Source organism: Ursus americanus, chromosome 3, assembly GCF_024610735.1.
Source record: "Ursus americanus isolate L20-20 chromosome 3, mUrsAme1.1.p, whole genome shotgun sequence".
NCBI lineage: Eukaryota > Metazoa > Chordata > Mammalia > Carnivora > Ursidae > Ursus > Ursus americanus.
The window spans coordinates 16,062,397-16,083,424 of record NC_142129.1 but is presented as its reverse complement, the minus strand read 5'-3'; the positions used below and the strand labels follow the sequence as shown (position 1 = coordinate 16,083,424).

At 39.3% G+C, this 21,028-nt stretch overlaps 1 protein-coding gene across 2 annotated transcripts in view; it reads right to left on the bottom strand.

The window, feature by feature from the left end:
* DGKI (diacylglycerol kinase iota) overlaps positions 1-21,028 on the bottom strand; it is a 422,277-nt gene that overhangs the window by 98,181 nt on the left and 303,068 nt on the right. For both annotated transcript variants that reach the window (XM_087860802.1, XM_045792572.2), the window contains 2 exons: positions 4,853-4,932; positions 2,572-2,616 (listed from right to left, as the gene is read on the bottom strand). In XM_087860802.1, coding sequence (XP_087716928.1) covers positions 2,572-2,616; positions 4,853-4,932 — 125 coding nt within the window. The remainder of the gene's footprint in view (positions 1-2,571; positions 2,617-4,852; positions 4,933-21,028) is intronic.

Genomic DNA, 21,028 nt, shown 5'->3' with positions numbered 1-21,028 from the left:
GTACCATCTGCTTCCTAATGACCCACAAATTACTATCTCCAGACCTGAATTTTTCAATGAGTTTTAAAATTCACAGATCTCATTTTCTACACACCAAAACCTCTTGGATCTTATAATAAGCATAACAGAATTGGGTGGCTAAAACAGAACTCTCTAGTCACCATCCCTCTCACTCACTCCTCCTCTTCCTGACTGCCCAAGGTCCTAACCACATGAGAACGGTTATCCACCCCCAACTCCTTACCTGAAGCAGCTCTCCTTTGCTCTGCTCAGGACATTTCCTCACCACCCTCCCCCTATTCCGTGGCCATGTTAATTCAAACAGTCTCTCTCAGGTAAACTTCTTAGTCCTTGAGCAGATCTTGGGCTGCCCCAGATTTCCTGTATTCCCTCCTTCCTTAATACCAAAAGGCCCCTGTTTTTTATACCTCGGCAAGGACGGGTGTGGGCACAGTAATACTCCTGACACTCATGTTTGGTCACTGAATTGGGTATCCTACATGGTCAGTGCATAAAACCTTCTGACATGGCATTTATAATGCAGCAGTTTTGACACCAAAGTTTGACTTGACTGCAAGGAACCCAAAATACACAGCAAGCTTTTGATAAAGTTAGATAAATACCATGAATTCTTCTGCATGTTTTTGTTACCAAATAACAAATGAAACGAATACCCTTCTCACATTCTAGAGTCTCAGCCATCTCCTGATCTCTGGGCAAACATGTAAAAATATGGTAGAAAGAAAACATGGTACAAAATATCCACCTACCAAAATTCTCACACCAAAATGACAATATCAAATAAGGCAGAATAATAAATAGGTGTATTAGTTTCATAAAACTACTTAGAAAAAATACCTGATTTTTCACTACATCAAAAATTAATGATGCACTATATGTTGGCTAACTGAACATAATAATAATAATAAAAAAAGAAAAAAATATCTGAAATGTCTTGATAAAAATGTAAAGATGCAAAATGTTCATGTGTAAAGAGTACAAACTCTTAAAATAACCACACAGATTCATGAACTCTTATAGGTAACAGGGTCAGTTTTTAAAGAGTAGAGATCAACCCTAGTCTCTAAAAGTACCCAAATTTTAAAAATAAAATTAAACTTAGTGGCTTCAGGTAAATATGCAAATAACCAATGGAAGGAATGTTGTGCTCTATCTAAAAAACAAAGTAAAAATTAGCCTTTTAATGGTTGATTAAAAAAAAAAGTCTCAGAAGTAGAGTTTATTTTCTCAACGTAAACACACCCTAAGTGAATTCTTTTCCTTTTTATTGCGGCCAGATGGAAAAAAAGACTCTTGAATAGTGAGGCACTTTGTTTGAAACATAAACCTACAAACAAATAAGAACACCAAGGCTGTTCCTGTCGTTAAGCCTCAGGGTAATGAGGCTGCCTTGGCTGAGGGTAGAAGGTAGAGGGTATCCACCAGCAGACAGAGAAGCCACCTAGAGGTTACAAGATAAAGTTTTAAAAAATTGTTGTTTAAAAAAATGTTGTTTATAAGAAAGGATGTTTAGGTGTAGCAAAAAAAGAAGCCAAAAGCAAATGTGAGGTGCTAAACCAGGATTTACAGATTGAGACATCTTTAAACACCTGTCCCCCCCATGGAGGTATGAAAGGGTCTAGGACAGGATTTATTTATGGAGGGAGTCTTGGCATACCCTGACTCCCACACACCGCTCTAGTAGGGAAGAGGAATAGCTTCTCAGAGGAATGGGCTTTACTGGGACCACTCAGAGTTTCACGTTTGCCCCTTACAGTTTGGGGTATACTGTATCCTGGGATCTGAACCATGCCTGAGAAATCTCATTTGTAGAAGGATGGCTAGAGAGTGCAACAGGGTAGGGACAGGGAAGTGGGGAGAAAACCGTCCTCCCAAAGATTGTTGGGGCAAAGGATATCTGAGTGTTCTCCTGAGGACTTGATGTGACTCATGAGAGAGAGGCAGGCTGGGTTTCTTAGATCCTGTCCAAAAGACCAGGATGAGCCAGTCAGACTGCATTTTAGCACATTTGCTTGATGGTTGTGGGAAACAGAGAACTCACTTTCCTGGATGTGAAGAAGACACATGCAGCCCTGGTTGCTAATGGCAGCCATCTTGGACACGGAAACATCTAGTTCAGGTGAAATTGACAGACAAGGAGAACAGAGCAGAAAGACCAGCAGAAAAATGAAGCATGAAGCTTGGCTAAATGGTACATAAAATCCACCCTTGACCTGAACTTTTTGCTGATGTGAACCAATAGACTCTTTCCCTGTCAAGCTAGTTTGAACTGAGCTTCTAATATTTATCATTGAAAGCACTTCATTTTATAATCGTTTCTAAATGATCTGGGAGAAAATCTACAGTTCAAATTTGTGCTACGCTAGGATAGCCCAAAACCAGGAAAATATAAAAGAATCAGAATGACCACTTCACTCGGTTCTTCGTGTGAACTCTATCTCTAGGGAAGATGTGGCCTCTAATCCAAATGAAACATTGATTGAAAGACGGACCTTCTTTTTTTTGGGGGGGGGGCTAAGAAAACAACCACAGGGGTCAATTATATGTTACCTGGTAATGAACTCTCTGGGAGCCAGAAGAAACTGACTGCAGGTCCTAATGAGAAAATGGAAAAAAAAAAAAAAAAGTCCATACCTTAAGATTAGTCTGAACAAGCTGCCGCTATAACTCTACCAACTGAACCCCCATTTAGTATTATTAAACTCATCTAGAAAGTATCTATACCTCTTCCAAATTCATCAAGCTTAAACAAAAAAGAGAATGCCCCAAATAACAAAAACACACCAACCTGGAATGAGAGAAGGAAGGCCATTCAGCTACTGAAGTCTATATATCCTAAGCAGTTTAGAGGTGAGTGAGAGAGTTTCAAGGATCAAGAAGACCAAAAGTAAAAACCAGGCCATTTCTTTTTAATAAATGGTGGTCATATTTAATTTGCACCTGAACTTTTGGCTTATGAAGAAAGCTTCTAAAATCCCTTTAAGTATTCAGAAAGAATTTATTGATCTTAGACCAAATACACACTGTCCTAGTAATTGTGTTTCTACTGCTAAGTGCTTGGCAAACACAGGTTTTCACAGACAGCCAAGAGAAAATCGCTGGCCACCCCTACATGATCACGAAGTGCAAATTAATAGGCTTGACATTAATGAGGTTTTACCGGCAGATTCTGAGAGTCTGGCCCGCTTTATAAAGTTTTATAAGTAAGTTGTCACCTCGATCATGGCCTGAAGGCTTCCTTGTTAATGAGGGTAGTGATTCTATTCACAGATGTCAGCAATCCTGGGTACCTTTGTCCTTATACCTGCTTCCCAAAGGGCTTTACCAAACTACTCTGTGCCCAACTTAGTTTTAAAACTTTTCCTCTTTGAGTTTATTCATTCATTCATTCATTTTTTTTTTAGAATCCCACTTTTAGTTGAATATTGGTATTATAAGCATGCCAATAAGTTAGTTTTCAACAAAGTCAATTCATTAGCCATGTCGTGGACTACTGTGAAATCTTAAGTTACCCAAGAGTTAAAAAAACAAAAACAAAACCAGGGTTTGGTATCATTTATGATTTGCCTTTTTATTGCAGGTTTTTTGAGGGAGGTTTCATAATAAAATAAAAACAGTATTTGGAAAAATGAGGAACTGTGGTGTTCGAGGAATATTAATTTGGGCCTGAGGCATACACTATGAAGTCCACAAACTTTGACATGTTAAAGTTTGTGGTTATTCTTGGTTAAAAAAAAAAAGTGAAATGAAGCCAGAAGTGTAAAATTTGCTGACTTTTCTTCTCTCACCCATATCTATATTCAAAGTTTGGTCTCTAGCTCAAAATATGTTGTGAAACAATTCAATCTCTATCCTTAAAAATGCCAAAAAGGAAACTTAATAATTTTTCATATTACTTTATGCCTCCTACCTGAATTTATTGCCACCAAGAGAACTATGTTCTCTTGTTCAAAGCTAAGTGGCTATAACTTGACAGTATTTTCGGCGCTATATATCTTTGTGATAATTACATATAGAAAACATGTCATCTAGAGAGTTTTTCATCTGGTGATATCTATCAAAATGACCCAACAGCTCAAAACATACAAGTGTCTAGACCACATCCGGAAAGCAACGATTTTAATGTGCGTCCTTCATCAAGAAAAAAATGACAAAGAAGTGGCTATTCGTGCTTTTCATCATTTGTAGAATGAAGACAGTGAATACTCTCTCTCAAAGTCTGGCAAAAGCAATCAATGACCACCGCAGTGACGGGTCTGGGTCTTCTGACTTCGCTGATGCAATTCAAGTTCGTGGGAATGCCATATATGAGAGGGTCTCTTCCCTTGCCTCTTTCTATGGCAGACCTGACTGAAGAACAAAATAGAGTATTCTTCTGTGTTCTGACACACATTCCTATGAAGGATAGAAGGTTTTTCTTTCCTGTAGAAGTTATATTTTTTAAAAATGTAGTGCTCGCTGGCTGAAGTCTGTGCTCGATACAAAACATTAAATAACCTAACTCTCTGTTCTCCTTCATTATTGATCAGGACCCTTTGAAATTCTATAGAGCTCAAAACACACAGGGATGTAGTCTGGTAAGAAGACAAGAAGTTCGCAGCTATAGTTATGGATCACACTAGAGCAACGTCCTTACCCATTTCAACCACCTGAGGAGGGAAAATAGCAGTGGGGGTCGGGGAGAGAGAAGATGTGGTCGATGCTTAAAGGACGAGGACCCCATGCTTTCATGTCTTCCCCAGATGCACCATTGCAGAAGTGAATCTATATGGCCGGTAATTGGTTACAAAAATGGAAAACTGAGAATAAATAATTGGCTAAAGAAACTCACCTCCTGTAGGCGGTCTATGTACATACGGCAAGTCTCCAAATCACAGTCTCCACGCACAACTAGAATACCCAGAGGGATAGCTAAGGGTGAAGGAAAGAGAAAAGTCTAAAATAACATATTTGATTTTTCTACATTGGCATAAATGTGTTTCTTACGGTTTAAGAAGTATCTCATAAATATTATTAGTGTTTTGGACATTTCAATACCCAAAATTCTCCTCAGACCTCCCCTGGGACCCAATCTCTTTGTTACGGATGCATCCCTTGCATGCGCTATATTGTCCCTTGCCACCTGGCCAGCCTTCATTTTGTCTCGGTGGCCCTGATACGAAGAGTAATGTCATGAGAACAGTGGGCTGGCAGGACCGGGAGGCGGCTCACAGCTAGCTAATAATGTATGCCTGCATTTTCAAGAGTCAATGTACCGCCACAGAGGAATGAAAAAATCATGATTCTGGACACTTACTCCTTTCCCTCCTAACTACATGGGGTTTAATCTTTCTGTCGGTTTGCAATGGTTCCCTATTTAAGAGACTCGAGCTACTCAAAGCACTGTTGCTACCTGGTGGCCAACACCAGAACTAAATAGGCATTGAATGTTTAAAATAAATAAATAAAAGCTTCTAGAAGGTTTACAGCTTAAAAATCCCATTGACTTTACACATGGTCAAGTGTAAATGTGGTATCAGCAGGGCTTCAGGGAACAGTTAGGAAAAGCTATTATGCGCCTTAAATACCTTCTATTTAGGCAGTGGCAAATGTTCCACAACGGCTTTAATGGCTAGAACTTCCCACGTCACAGGTAACCACAAGATTCCTGAAAAATTTTCTCCTTCCCAAAACTTCAAAAAATATATTGCCCATTTCTAATTTTAAAAGTACAGTTGTACTATAAAATCCATAATTTAACCAAAAAAAATACCCTTTGAAATTCCCAATTATCCAACTAGCGTCTAGCAAGCACATGATAGGCCAGTTGTGTTCACTAAAGATTTTGAATTTTTAAAGTCTCATCATCAATAAATGGGTCTGAAAATGCAAAATGCATTAAAAATTAATAATACAGAGAATAAAATACATATAAAATGCATGGAGAAATCTTGAGGAACTCACAAAGTCGTGAGAAGATACATATAAACAATAATAACTGTAACACAGGCTACATTAAATGTATGGGCTTAGTCATTTGAAAACTATAGGAGAGAGGGACTAATTCTTGCCCGGAGGGTAGTTTTTTTTTTTTTTTTTTTTTTTAAAGATTTTATTTATTTATTTATTCGATAGAGATAGAGACAGCCAGCGAGAGAGGGAACACAAGCAGGGGGAGTGGGAGAGGAAGAAGCAGGCTCATAGCGGAAGAGCCTGATGTGGGGCTCGATCCCATAACGCCGGGATCACGCCCTGAGCCGAAGGCAGACGCTTAACCGCTGTGCCACCCAGGCGCCCCCCGGAGGGTAGTTTTAGTCTCTCTGTAAGTTACTAAGCCCCATTGGCTCTATTAGTTAGAGAAGTGAGGGTAGTCTGGAGAAAAATAAATAGTTTCTTTCTCATTATGACCTCTTAGATTGGCAACCTAAAGGAACAGGGTGTGGTAGTGATGTCTCTAATGGAAACGAAAGTCCTACATACATAAAGCTTTTAAGCATCCATCATCGTGTAGAAATATGTAAACATGTGCGTAAGCATGGACTCTTTCACCAACGATGACTTGTTTACCTTCACAACCATAATGTCTGGTAGAGCAGTGGTAGCTAGTCAATGAGAGTTTATAAAAAGAAGGAGAAGGGTTTAGAGTGCGTTCAGGTGTGAAAGAGAAAGTATGTCTTGAAGGGCGAAGTCAGCTCTCCAGGGGAGGCAAAAAAACAAAGGTTTGGAGCAGGAGACAGAGCATGCATGGGATTGGGGCAAGGGGGGCAGTAAGCAAAAGGGTAAGGAGCCCTGCAAGTCTCACATGTTTGGGGGAAATAATAATCTGGAAAAATAGTTTTTCTTTTCTTTTTGAATATAACCAGAAACATAAAAAATTTCATCAGTATGGTAATCATATATCTTTAAAAGAAAAGGAAGGGAAATTCAGTGAGGAGATTCCTAAAAGTACTGATTAAAATAATCACCCTCAGCTAGACTACTACATTGATCCAAATAAGGTTATCTACTGAAGTAAAGAAAGATTAAAGATTTCTGACACTTGAGGAATGAGTAGGAAAAGCTAGAATTTTGGCCTAGAAAGTCAGTCAAATGTTGTGGAAGCAAAATATAACTTAGTAACATGAAAGCCCATGTTAGAATCTTACTTAAGGATGCTTACTCTTAATTTCAAATGTGCCAGTGTAAAAAAATGAAACTTGATCAATACTTATCTATTTACTTAAATTAGGAGATACATTTTATAGAAATGCAGGAATCCTGTCAACATCTCTGATTTCCTTCTATTATCAATGTTTGGAGTTAATCTGGTCATAAATTCAATGTACTTGGTAGCAGATATTTTAAACTACAATTAGAGGGTAGATATTCCAGACCTAGAATAAAGAAGGCAGACTAGGAAAAACTTTTCAAAGATGTGTCATTCATTTCTACTATAAGTATAAAATCAGCTACTTTGCAACATTCCTCAAGAAGTCAATTAAGGGAAAGAGGGCTTTTGACTGATGTTAGCTATTAATTGGGCTTAAAAAAAGACACTCTCTACCACAGTTTCATATCATGATTACTGACAATTGCTGTCAAATCTATCCTATGAAAGTAGCAGTATGCAGTACAAAGGATTTATGGTCATTCTCTCTTGGATTCAAATTCCAATGTTGCTTTAATCTTACAATTTACTCATATTAGCAGTTCGGTCCTGGAAATTACTCAATTCCTCTGATCCTTAAAGTGAAGACTATGGTATTTAGGATAGATGCCTTCTAGGATTTTGTGAAGATTAAATGCAACACTATATTTAAAAATGAATAGCCAAAACATCATGTTCTTTCTCCTGTACCCACTTTACTATCTTTTGAGCAACTTTAGCTAGAAAGTGAACACACCGAATCATATATCTTTCAGTTTACCATAATACTGTAAGGATTAGCTGGTAGTTCCATAAATTATATTTCTGTTTTCTTAAAACAAACCTCTACTCTTTCTGCAATGAGAAAAATAACTGTAGTATAAAAATACTGTGATCTGACAGTTTCATTTGGGGGTTGACATGGTGGAGAAAGCAGAAATTTGTGGAAAATTATTACCTTCCTTTTACAATATTGACAACTACCACTTTAGTGACGTTTCCTTCATATTAGCTAGGAACAATGAAAGTAGTTATCGCTGGGATATTAGCATCATTAGCCCCGATCCCGATGACTCACCCTTATTTTGGCATTAGAGATTTTACTTGACTCCAATAAGCAACAGCCAACACTCAACCTACATAATGGAACTTTTATTGCAGGGATCAAATTTATACATTATAAGCAATAAAGAACAAGCTGGTTTCTCAGTTAAGATGGCAGATTTAACACCTCCTTTCCTCTTACCAGAAATGCTACTAAATTACAGTAAATGGATTTTTTTAAAGACATAAACCAAGAAAAAAGAGGAGAAAGAGTGAGCAGACAGTAACAGATGAAGCAGATGGAAAACTGGTAAATGACCCAGAGCTCCTATAGCGTCTAATCCTAAACCATGGGTGTGATTGATGAGAACCAACATGATTTATATAGCAAAACCCTCAGAAGTCTTGCAAACTGGCAGTATCAGATTCCTCACACACTGGAGGGAGTAGCCAAAATAAATGACTAGATTCCACCAGCCACTCTTGGCAGGTATAGTTACTTTACAGACAATGGGGATTAAATGACCATCTGAAGAATGTAGAGATTCCCCAGATTTCTTCCCTCACTAGGCTCTCCAAAAGTTGGCAGCCAGAGCCCTACCTTTTAGGAAAGAGATCTGAAATCTCTTCTTTAAGGAATCCTCAGAGAGTTAAAAGAAAATATTCCATCCATGAAATATAAACAGATTACATAAAAGAAGATAAAGACTATGAGGGGAAAAAAGGAGAATGAACATCATTCAGAGAAAAAAAAATTCTTGAAAATAAAAAAAATTGATAAAATAAATAGAGTTTAATAGAAAGAACAGAAGACAAAGTTGAGAAAAATCTCCATAAAAGTAGAGCAAAAATAAAAGGAGGCATAAAATACAAGAGAGACACTAAGAAAAATAAGGCTAGGCCAAATGGTCCAACATTCAAATAATAGGAGTTCCAAAAAACCAGAGAAAAGAGAAATTGTCAGAAATAAGCAAAATAAAATATATTTCATAGAACTGAAGAACATTAGCTTCAAACTGAAATGGCCCAGCAGGTGCCCAGTACAACAACAATAAAACAATAGAAAGACATTTAACTTTAAAATTAAAGAATACTGGGGACAAAGAAGTGTCTGTGAATTTCTAGAAAGGAATAACTGGATGACATATAAAGGACCAGGGATTAGATGGTTTTAAATGGTACAGGCATCTACACAGTCGGGCAGGCAATGAAACAAGCCCTTCAGCATTCTAAGACTTTTACACATAATCCAAGATATCAAATGATTCCAAGGGTTGAATAAAGGACACACCCTCTATCAAGAAACTACTATAGTACTTCCCTAACAAAAGTTGAGTTTGCAACAAGGATGAGGAATGCATGCAATATAACACATGGGGAAGACAACAAAGAAGAGGATCAAAGGAAACTTCCAAGGTGGGGCTAGACAAGCCTTGGATGACAGGTGCAATGAGCTGCCAAACTGCATACACTAGAGCCTGTGACTCAAGAGACTGCTATGTGGACAGCCGTCGTCACTGAGATTTTCGTAGTCCTTGGAGTGATTTCTCAAACCAAGGATACAGCCCAGGCGAGTCAGAACCAGTTTCTTATATATATAACAACACTCTATCACCCCAGATGTACTCTGCCTTAACCTGTTTTTGAGAGCAAGAGTTAGGTGATGGTGAAGCAGACACATTCAAAGAAGCTCATTCCCTCTAACCATATTTCTGCTTGATACCTAGAACCCACCCTGGTACCCCGACAAATATTTCTCAGAATTCAGTCACTGCCTGGCCCCTAAATCCTCTTAGAATGGGCTCACGTGCATCCTCAGGGAAGCTGAAGCCAGACACCAATGCAGGACTCTTTTCAGCTCTCCTGAGAGCCTTCCTCTAAGAGTGAAATCATCATCTTTTCCTTACGTGGGGAGGTTTAAGTCAGTCAGTTTGTCTCTCTCTTTATTACAGCATAATTCCTGCTAGAATAGAATTGCAGCTGACCGGGGGTGCTAACCTATTCAAAACACAAACAAAACTATCTCCAGTGGGATCATTAAAAGAAGGTGTGTGACCTTAGAGAAAAGCTTCTCAGAAACTGCAAAGATTTGCAAAGATTGGGTTTGATGCTCAAAATATATACATAAAAATATTAGAATTGCAGTCTCGAGGCTAAATAAAAACAATGTCACTTTCCTGAAAAGAATAAATCAGAGTTAAAAATTCATAAAATAGGGAAGTGTTTTGAACAATATGGTAAATCATCAAAAATATAATCTTAGAATGAATTTATTTTATGTGAACACTATTCAGAGATACCCTTTTTAAAACTTGACATTTCCTTAAGCATCAATTTTAGATTTACTGACCTAATCGATACAGTTTACGTCCCATACTCACTCTCTTTGTGAAGCAGTCAACTTATACACAGTCTTTAGAAACCAACAGGCTGAAAAAGAAACTCTTCCCTGGAAAATAACACAGGTGAAGAGCTAGGCAAGCTTGTGTTTGGCAATGACATTTAGGATAAAACACCAAAAGCATGATTCATGAAAGAGAAAAGCGGCAAATTGGACTTCATTGGATTAAGACATGTGCTCTGTCGAAGCTACTGTTAAGGAAATGAAAAGACCAGACAGGCCAGGAAAAAAACAATCTTCGCAAAACACATATATGATAAAAGACTGGTATTCGAAATATGCAAAGCACTCTTAAAACTCAACAGTAAGAATCAATTAAAAAGTAGGCAAAAGATCTGAAGAGACATCTCACCAAAGAAAACACATAGACGGTAAATAAGCACATGAAAACGGTGCTCAACATCGTATGTCACTAGGGAACCACAAATTAAAACAACGAGATACTACATATATATCTATAAGAATTGCTAAAATTGTAAAAAAAAAAAAAAGAAGAAGAAGAAGAAGAAAAGAAAAGAAAAATGACAACACCAAATGCTGGTGAGAAGGCGGAGCAAAAGGAATGTTCATTCACTGCTGATGGGAACGCAACATGGTTTAGCCACTTTGGAAGATGGCTTGGCAGCTTCTTACAAAACTAAACAAATTCTTACCAGCAACAGTACTCCTTGGTATTTACCTGAATGAGCCAAAAATTATGCCCACAAAAATTTGCACATGAATATTCGTAGTTGGCTTTATTCATAATTGCCAAAACTTGTAAGCAACAAAGATGTCCTTCAATAGGCAAATGAAAAACAAACTTAGCATCCTACGATGGGATGTTATTCGGCAACAAAGAGAAATGAGCTTTCAAGCCACAAAAGACAATATGCATGGATACATGCATATCACTGAATGAAAGAAGCCCGTCTGGAAAGGTCATGTGCTGCATGATTCCAACTACAGGGTGTTCTGGAAAAGGCGAAACTATGGAGAGTAAAAAGGTCAGTGGTTGCTAAGAGTTACAGGAAAGGGATGGATGAATAGGTACAGCCCGGAGGTACTTAGTGCAGTGAAACTACTCTGAATGATACTGTCACAGTGGATATGTGTTGCACATCTGTGAAAACCCATAAAACTACAGAACACAAGCATGAGGCCTAATGTAGAAATGTGGACTTTAGTTAATAATAATGCATTAACATTGGCTCATCGATTGTAACAACAAATGTATCCTACTAAAGCAAGATGAGGAAAACTATGTGTGCCTGTGGGGGGGGGGGGGAACGCGTTGAGGGGATATATGAAACTCTGTGTACTTTCCACTTAAACTTTTTTTAAACCTAAAACTGCTCTAAAAAATAAAGTCTATTAGTTAAAAAAATAAATAAAAAGCAACAGAAAAGAAAAAAACAGGCTCTGAGTTTCCTATAGGCAGGTATTTTGCTAACATCCGAGAATCTGCTCACATACAGAAAAACGAATGTTACGTACTTTCTTGGCCATAGTTTTGACACTATTCAAGAAGTCAAAAGATGATGGGAAGAAGGGACTAGAAGTAAAAATCAGGGAGGGGGCCAGGGGACTAGAGAGAGGAAGAAAAGTCCTAAGTGAGGATGAGAGGGGATAAGTGGAATCTTCCTATGGTCCTCATTAGTTTTTAATGTGTCAGAGTTATCAGGGAACTAAAGTTCTAACTTGATGGCTGACAATAATTAAAGAGAATGAGTTGGCAATGTTTCAATCTAATTCCCCCCATGTGACACAGGTCCATTTTACAACTTGTCATCATTAACTGCCACAGCTCAATGGAACCAACAGGGGAAATTAATAGGCATATTAGCATTCAAAAGGATACACAATGTCCTAAGAACTTTATGCTCCACTGTGCCATAGCTGGGGTCTGTAAAATGTTTCATGAACCCTGGTTCTTGTGATTAAAAGTCATCCTAGAGTTTGTACTCCATAGCTTGAGCTAAACCTTCCCATAGTTGGCTCAAAATGTCACCCACAAGAGAAAAGTCAACTAGGTAGTTTTCACTGCATTCTATATGAGGACAGTATTTTGGAGGTGTGCTTTCTAGAAAATAGCCGTTTCTCTACAAATTCAGGTTTCAAACTACAGATTGAATTCTGCTTCTTATCCTAATAGTAACCTACTGAGAAGGCAACCCAAGGGACATCCAACTTACTTTAAAAAAATCCTCTTAAACACTTTGCCATTGATAATTTCAAATAACAATTTCTGGTATTCACTTTCACTTAATTGGGCAATTGTGTTTCAGTTATATACATAAGGAATTGTACAAAAATATTTGTCAGATCTACTTAATGATCCAGCACACAAGTTTTTAGGATTTTCTTGTGCCAGAGACAAATGCAGGGCTAGGAGGTGAGGATGCAACATGGAGTAAGACCCGGTACCTGCCCTCAGGGTGTTACAGCCCGGGAAAAGAGGGTTGTTAAAGATATTCTCTTGATTATATACCTTGTGAGTGGAACTCTGACAGATAAGAACCTGATGTGTTTCTGATACAGAGAAGTTGCACATTTCCTAGGTTAGGACACACTTCACGAGGAGTTATCCCAAATGGGAGTCTGGCAACTGAGACAAGGGTTTGTCAGGCACAGGAAATTCTCTTAGTCTTAGACCATCCTTAGATTCTAAGAAACCAAGGTATGAAAAGCAGCAAATGTTCAGGACTTAGAAAAATAGGTGAGTGCAGAGTACAAGGGGGTGAGGCCAAGGCCAGAGGTTCGCTTTTTTTTTTTTTTTTTTTTTTTTAATGCTAAGGAGTTGAGACTTTAATCTCAGAAGGACGGGCAGATACTCCAGGGTTTCCAACAGATGATAAAGGTTTCAGATTTACATTGACCCAGAAGCCTTAATGTTCCCCTCAGCTTGACTACCCTTGAGACAGTGCCTGACCTCCCAGTTCTTATTTAGAAGATTTTCAATTGTAAATTACTTCTCTGTCCTTTTAAGATGCCATCTCAGCCACTTTTGCAACCCTAGACTGTCTTTCTCAAAGACCTGGGAGGCATCGCTCTGAAATGGACTCTTCAAGGAAGACTGTGTCCTGATCTTTGAATCTCCACGGGTGGGTAGGAGCCTAACTCATTGCTGCTAGTAAGTGACAACAAACACAGATAGCCTACTCAATGACCAATCAATGACCAATCAATGACTGACCTCCTGCTAATGTCCTCCACTACTTTTTTACTCACTCACCCCAGTGCTTAAAAATTCTCCCACCTTTTGTCACAGCAGAGTTGAGTTCACTTTCTCTTCCCTACTGCAATAGTCTTGAATTAATTCTTCCTAGTCTGTTTCATTTGTCCAGTGCAATTTTTCTTTGACATTTTAGAAAAATCTGTGGGTGATGTGGAAGACAAGGTGAGTGGCAGGAAGGTGAGTTAGGGAGAGTTTTAGCAGTAAAGGGAAGGAACAAGTGTGAAGCCCAAAAGAGAGGAGTGGCAGCAAAGGTAAGAAAGGAGAGACTAAAGTCAAGGAATCAACTCCATGAACAACTGGATAGTGAGAAGGAAAAGACACAAGGGTGACTCTAAGTTGTTTAGAGTAGCCATGGCAGCTACAACCTCCTTGTAACCTGGCAAATGCCACAGTGGAGTGTGGGAGGAGGGAGATTGAGAGAGGAAGAGATGGATGGATGGGTTATGAAAACAATATAAAAGTGGCCTTTGTAATGATGGATGACAAAGACCACTTATAAATGCATCGAAGGCAGTTGATAAGAAATGAACTATCTGAAAGGGGCTTCTGAGTGAGAATGTTGTTACAAGCAGAATTCTTAAGAATATTCTCAAGCCTGGAGAACCAAGAGCAGAAGGAGGAAGGAGGAGGAAAGGAGATGTCCTAACTCCCCAGACGTCCATCTAAACCCCATACTACAGCACCTCGGGAAGTAAGGATTAGTCAGTAATAGACCCTTTTCTCATCCTCTTTGCAATCACCAGCATGCAGGGCATAATACATGGAAAGCAGAAGTGAGAAAGAAAATCCAGAAAAAAAGATGTTAAAACAGTCTTCTGAACAAAAATAAAAGGAGTCAGATGGAGAATGCAACCCAGTTGTGGCTAATACATTCAAAATTGCACAAGTTTTTTTTTTTTTCTCTACTTCTGGTGAATTTTGTTCATGTATTACCAATAATAACCTATGGGAAAGTATGGGCAAAGGCCTAATACTCTTATAATCATAAAAACCAAAGGCCCAGATGAAATAGTTCTATGAAATGTCATAATTGTCCAGCTTAATATGAAAGTTTACCAACAATGGTGTAAATTTCTATTTTTGATGGAGAGAACTCCATTTCAATGGAAATTCCTAATGCCACATTCAATAAAATTCTTGTACAACAAAATGTGTTATAAAATTCCTTGGGATTTATTCCCAGTGTAAAAATATAATAGCAGCTTTTAATGGTGAGTTTCTAGAATGTACCTGACAGTGGGCACTGGAAAACAAAAGAATGTTTTCCCAGGCATATTTATCGGTAAGGTAGTATTTGCAAAATTCCTAGATACAGAGAAGAACTGCCAGTGATAATTTACTAGAACCAGTGCTCTAGTAATTAGGAGATAACAAATACTTGGTTATGACATTGGAATCTTGGCTACATGGCCTGGCCAGCCAAATAAATATGAAAGTCAAAAGAAACATTAAGGGCCCAAAAGCAAAGATTCACAAGTGTACCCAAAACTTAAATACTCAAAATGATGGTTAGAGATACTAGTTCAAGTACTTTTCACAATTTCAACATCACACTGTGTCTGTGCACCGTTCGGTGATGGGCAAGGTCATCAACAGTTAGATATGGAGGACACAATCAGCCATGGACCTCTGAATTTCTGAGCCCATTGGATACATGCAGAGAATTAATAACAGATTTCCTAAAATCTTCTGGAGACCTCAGTCTTTCTGGAAGCAAAAAGAGTAAACAAATTACATGTAGACAGCTGCCACATAGAGATGTGAAGCAGGGCAGATCTAAGCAAACACATCCTGAGAATCTGACAACCCAGGGGACTCTCTAATTCTGTTTATCAGTGACTCCAGAGAGTGCCATGCCTCAGTGATTCAGGAAACCCACTAAGTATCAGGAAAGAGTGCTCTCCCCGGTATGAACTATGAAAAGTCTACAGCTTTACCTGTGTTGAGAGCACATAAAATCGTGGTTCTGAGTCCATCTGCAAAGAGGTTATTTTTAGATTAGCACACATTTCTGTCCTTGGTTCTATTCAGTTCAATACTTTACCGATAAATTGGAAGAATACACAGAAGAAATGCCCACCTTGTTGAAGATCAAACTCCAGAGTGATCTCTGACTCCAGTGTCGGGCTAGAAATAGCCTGAAATTTGGACTGCCTTGCATTTATGTTTCCAATTTTAATCACTCACATTCCAAGTAAAAAATATTTGGCTTAGCAATAGTTCATGTCAAAAAGAACTTTTAAGAAAAGGTCATCGTTAACATTTTGAGTTTAACTAATTCTGACACATCTAAAGAAGGTAACTGATATTCCAATTCCCAGAATTTGGAATAGTGTTGGGGGGGTCAGGTCAAAAAATACAAATTAAAATTTGGAGGCTAGTGGTCATATGAGTCTAATTCCTAGCACCTAGCACAGTGCTTGGTACATGGTAGGTATTCAGTAAAGAGTTGTTAATGAAGAAGTGAATGAATGGACTCAAGAATTTTTGGTGTGTGGGTGGTTCTTTCCTGGCCTTAGTTCAAGACTCAGGTGCTCAGTTACTGTAAACAAGATGATGCTTTCAGAGCCGAAGTGCCCCATCCAGGTCCATGAGGGGACTGAGGCACTCATTGCCTCGCTGCTGAAGGTGTGGGTTCTGCTGATAGCTCACAGCTGATTCCTCTCTAGGAAGGAAACTACCCCAATCAGGGTTTGCTTCTTCCCAGAGGACACCCTGACGTGCAGCTAACAAGCCTTGCTTCAACCGGGACAACCCTAGATGGCCACCCCAGGTGCAAATGTCCCCATGGGACACCTCTGTAGCAACTCTATTACAGCTCGACATCTTCCTCGGCCCTCTGCCCATGCTGCTTTCCTCCTGCTCCACAACTGTTGTTCCCTCTTGGAGAGCCCCCAACAAACCTCCTACACAGAAAACTCAAAAGCCTCAGATTCTATTTCTGAGGAAACCCAACCAATAACAAAAACTATGATCCCAAATTCTTTTTTTAACACACATTTCTATAAGTGCACAGCTATGTCTTTACAAAGAAGTAGAGCTATGTATTAGGAAAGTGTACTGGATTAAGAGAGAGATGCAACTTATTAAAATCCTATCACAGCTATGTGACCCTGCGCGAGGCGATCTTTCTAGGTGTCCTGTGATAACACCTGCGTATAGCATATGTGAACGCCCTCTGTAAAGCGTGAAGCGGTGTGTGAGCACTAGGTGTTTTTATTATGAAATGTGATGCCATGGCTGCAGTGGCTGATCCCACACCACTCACACGTTAACACGATGAATAAAAAAGCAACAATTTTAGACAAGGCCCCTAGAAGGAAGTCCTTAAAGAGAAACCTAGCTGCCAACTGAGTTGATATCCTAGAGTGGTCAACCTGGGAAGGTACCAACAAAATGAACTAGTTGGTGTATAAACAGTAAGAATTGGTCATTATTGTGTGTGCGCACACAGAATAAACTAATGAAAGTGAAAAATAGTCCTCTGGGCAGAGACTTGAGGATAGACCTACAATGGATGTTTCTCATTACCAAAAGCTGAGTTTCAACAATGAAAGAAGGATCAAATATCAACGCTTGAGGCCTATTTCCTTTATGAGACCTATCGTCATCAGCATCTAATTCACCAAAGCTCTGGAAGCACGTATTTTCTTGTAAACAAAGCAAGGCTTTGGATCATAAACAGAATTAGGTTGCAAAGGGATTTGTATTAAAAATAAGACCATCATCTTCGAGACTAATACTCTCCTGGCATCTGAATCTTTGAAGCTGGAAAGAAAGAAAGTGCACTAATTTATAAGTCAAGACCCCTAGGAACTGACGGGTCAGGCTCTATGCACTTATGAAAAGCCAATGAATTAAACAATCCATATCTAAAGTACTGCTCAGCAATTCTGCCTGGGTCACTGATTGTGTTGCTCTTCAGATTGATTATTTCCAACTTCCTCTGCTCTTCCTGAACATTGATACCCTCCTGACCCTACTGTGAGCTAGTAGGCTTGTTGCTTGTTTCACTGAGAAAATAAAACTCATCAGACTAGAACTTCTGCTTCCCCCTAGTACCCAAACCCCCAACTCACCTGCCTCTGTATCACACCTCTGCCTTTCCTGCTCCGTACTCCGCAGAGCCCGCCCCCTACCCTCCAATGGGCACTGGATCCCATCTCTACCCATTCAAAGGCAATACCCCTGCAACTGACCCTCTCTTCTGAATTGAGTTCTCCCTCTCTAGGAAACGGGTCCCATCAGGAGAGACAACTGTACTATCTTACAAAGTAGAAAAAAATCCTCCCTGGATTCCACGTTCCCTTCCAGCCACCATTCCATTCTCTCTTCCCCTTTATAGCTAAACATCTAAAAAGAGCAACTATGCAGACTCACTTCCTTCACTCCCATGTGCACACGTGCTCATTCTATTCACCTTCACCTTTTCACTCTTCAACCTCTTGTGCAGTGACTATTAACCACCCTCTGCCCAAATCCGATGACTAGTTCTTAGCGTGGAATCCTTACTCTACCGCTCCCACTCTGGGGCATCTGGCAGAGTTCTCACTGTTCTCACATAAAACATTTTCCTTCTCTTGGCTTCCATTCAACAAGCTTTGTTTTTTCCGTAGCTCACTGTGTGCTGCTTCTTGGTCACAGTGAGTCCTCTATATCTCCCCTACCTCTATTTACCAAGTTGCTCAGGCCAAAACCACAGACGTTTTTGGGAGAATTAAATTATGGGACAGGAGTAGAAATGTTAAGACATTTCCTGGCTTAGAATCATAGTGCAATGTAAGTTAACTATTATTTTGACTTATTATCACATTTTAAATAAAAAGATAAATATACAATGTAGACAAAAGATAGGGAAGAACAGTAAAAGAAACTAAGCACAAAACTCTGGATAAATGTCAACTCATGAAAAAGAGGAGAAGGCAAACATGCTCACAAAGGGATGGACAGTGCCCTTCAGAGAACAGACTGACATCATTAACTCCTCAGACAGATTTCAAAATGGAACACTTACCTCCACCAAGTGGAGGCCTAATCTCTATGGAACAACCCAGTTGTCAACTTGTTAAATGAGGGGGGGAAAAGATTCAATTTTAGATGAAGCAATCAACGGAAAAAAAAAAATCAGTACTTACAGCACATTCATGAAGCAAAACGCACTTACACAATTATCCAATGTTCACACTCATTATGCGTGATGCGTGTGCTTTAAAAACTTCACCAAGGAAATATGTCAGGAGGAAAAATGTTAAACCCTAGGTAATTTCTATAGGGCTAAACATTTATTATAATATAGTAATTCTTAGGAAATACCTAGTTTAACCACTGCATAGAGCAGATAAGGTAACCCAAGCCTGAAGAGGATAAATGGATTGCCCAAGGTCGTACAACTAATTAGTAGTTAGATTGGCTTTTCTCATTCTTGCTTTTATATCCCCATCCCCTTCTTTAGTCATTTAAGTGATGTTTGCTAGGAAAATACATACCTAATGTTTCCATAGCCCTACTGAAATGCTTAGCACATGAGAAAAAAGCTCCAGTGAATCAGGGACTATTTCTGGTTTTTTTCCCCCACCACTGTTTGCTAACAATAAGCACCCAATAGTTTTGTACTGAATAAATGATATTGTCATTTTAAATGTACCAGTTTCACTTCCAATCTACCATCTAACGTGGTATCTAGCATATAATTGTTGCCAATATATAGTTTTTGGAAGCGTGGGTGCATCTGAGTGAATGACTCCACTTCAACGTATATATTAAATTAAATTCACTTGAGGTCAAATATGGAAGCTAGAAATGATGAAAACCCCAGTGATCCACCTGACCCCGTTTGAAGGTGGGCTATACTTAGTGACTCACAAAAACAGCATCAGGAAAGGGAAAAAAAAATGAGTAACTTTACAGTGGAGAAACCTAGCAAATAAAACCTTAACCAAGTGATCAGGTTACTGTCATCATGGATGTCATGTGAATATCAGGTAAGTCCTGATGTAATGGGACAAAAAGGGGACTTTACCTCTGCAGTACTTTTTTTTTTTTCAAGAATCCATAACTCCACACTAATCATAAGTTAAACAATAGACAAAGCCAGATTGGGGGATAGTCTACAGGATACCTGGCCAGTATTTCTCAAGACCTTCAAGGTCATGGGGAAAAAAAAAAGAAAGTCTCAGAAACTGCCACAGACCAGACAAGACTGGGAAGACATCCCAACACAATGCTACGTGATGTCCTGGATTGGATGCTGGAACAGAAAGCCCAGAGTTTAGTTAGTACTAATGAAGCACTGTCAGTTTCTTTGACAAAGGTAGCATGGAAATATAAGGTGATCAACAATAGGGAAAACTGGGTGAAATGTATACAGAAATCCCAGTAGAATCTTTGTAACTTTTTTAGAAATCTAAAATTATTCCAAAAATAAGGTTTTTTAAAAAAGATGTATTTATTTTATTTTTAAAGATTTTATTTACTGATTTATTTGAGAGAGAAAGAGAGCATGAACAGGAGGAGAAGCAGAGAGGGAGGGGGAAAAGAATCTGAAGAGACTCCATGCTGAGCACAGAGCCCCAGCAGGGTTCAATCCCACAACCGCGAGATCATGACCTGAGCTGAAGCCAGGAGTAGGCTGTTAAACCGACTGAGCCACCCAGGCACCCCTGGATTTATTTATTTGAGAGAGAGAGAATGTGCATGGGTGGGGGGAGGGGCAGAGGGAGAGGGAGATGCGGGGATCGCACGACCCAGCCATCATGACCTGAGCCAAAACCAAGAGCCAGACACTTAACTGACCGAGCCACCCAGGTGCCCCTAAAATAAGTCGAAAAAAAAAAAAAATCAGTGCCGAATACCACATGATGCACATAGGAGGCTGTCTTAGGACTGAAGAGAGCAGTGTGCAGATATCTGGCCAGACCACCAAATACCAGTATTCAGTGCTTACACGTCTCACAGGTTTAAATATCCTGCCTTCAGGGCCGTCTCTCGCACTGGCAGACATAATACATGTAAATTAAGTGATTAATTATGTTCTCTTCCCATAACCTTCCTGTGGTATTTATCAGTGTTTTCGATGCTGTTTTTGAAAGTGAGAAAGTGAGTTGGAAGGTGGGAGCACGTGTACTTTGCAGTGAGAGCATGCGTGGAGGAGGTCGGCTGGCTTGGGACCTGCAGACCGACCGCGGGGCAGCCCGCGTGACCGTAATGTGTCTTCAGCAACAGCACCCACCACCATCTCAGC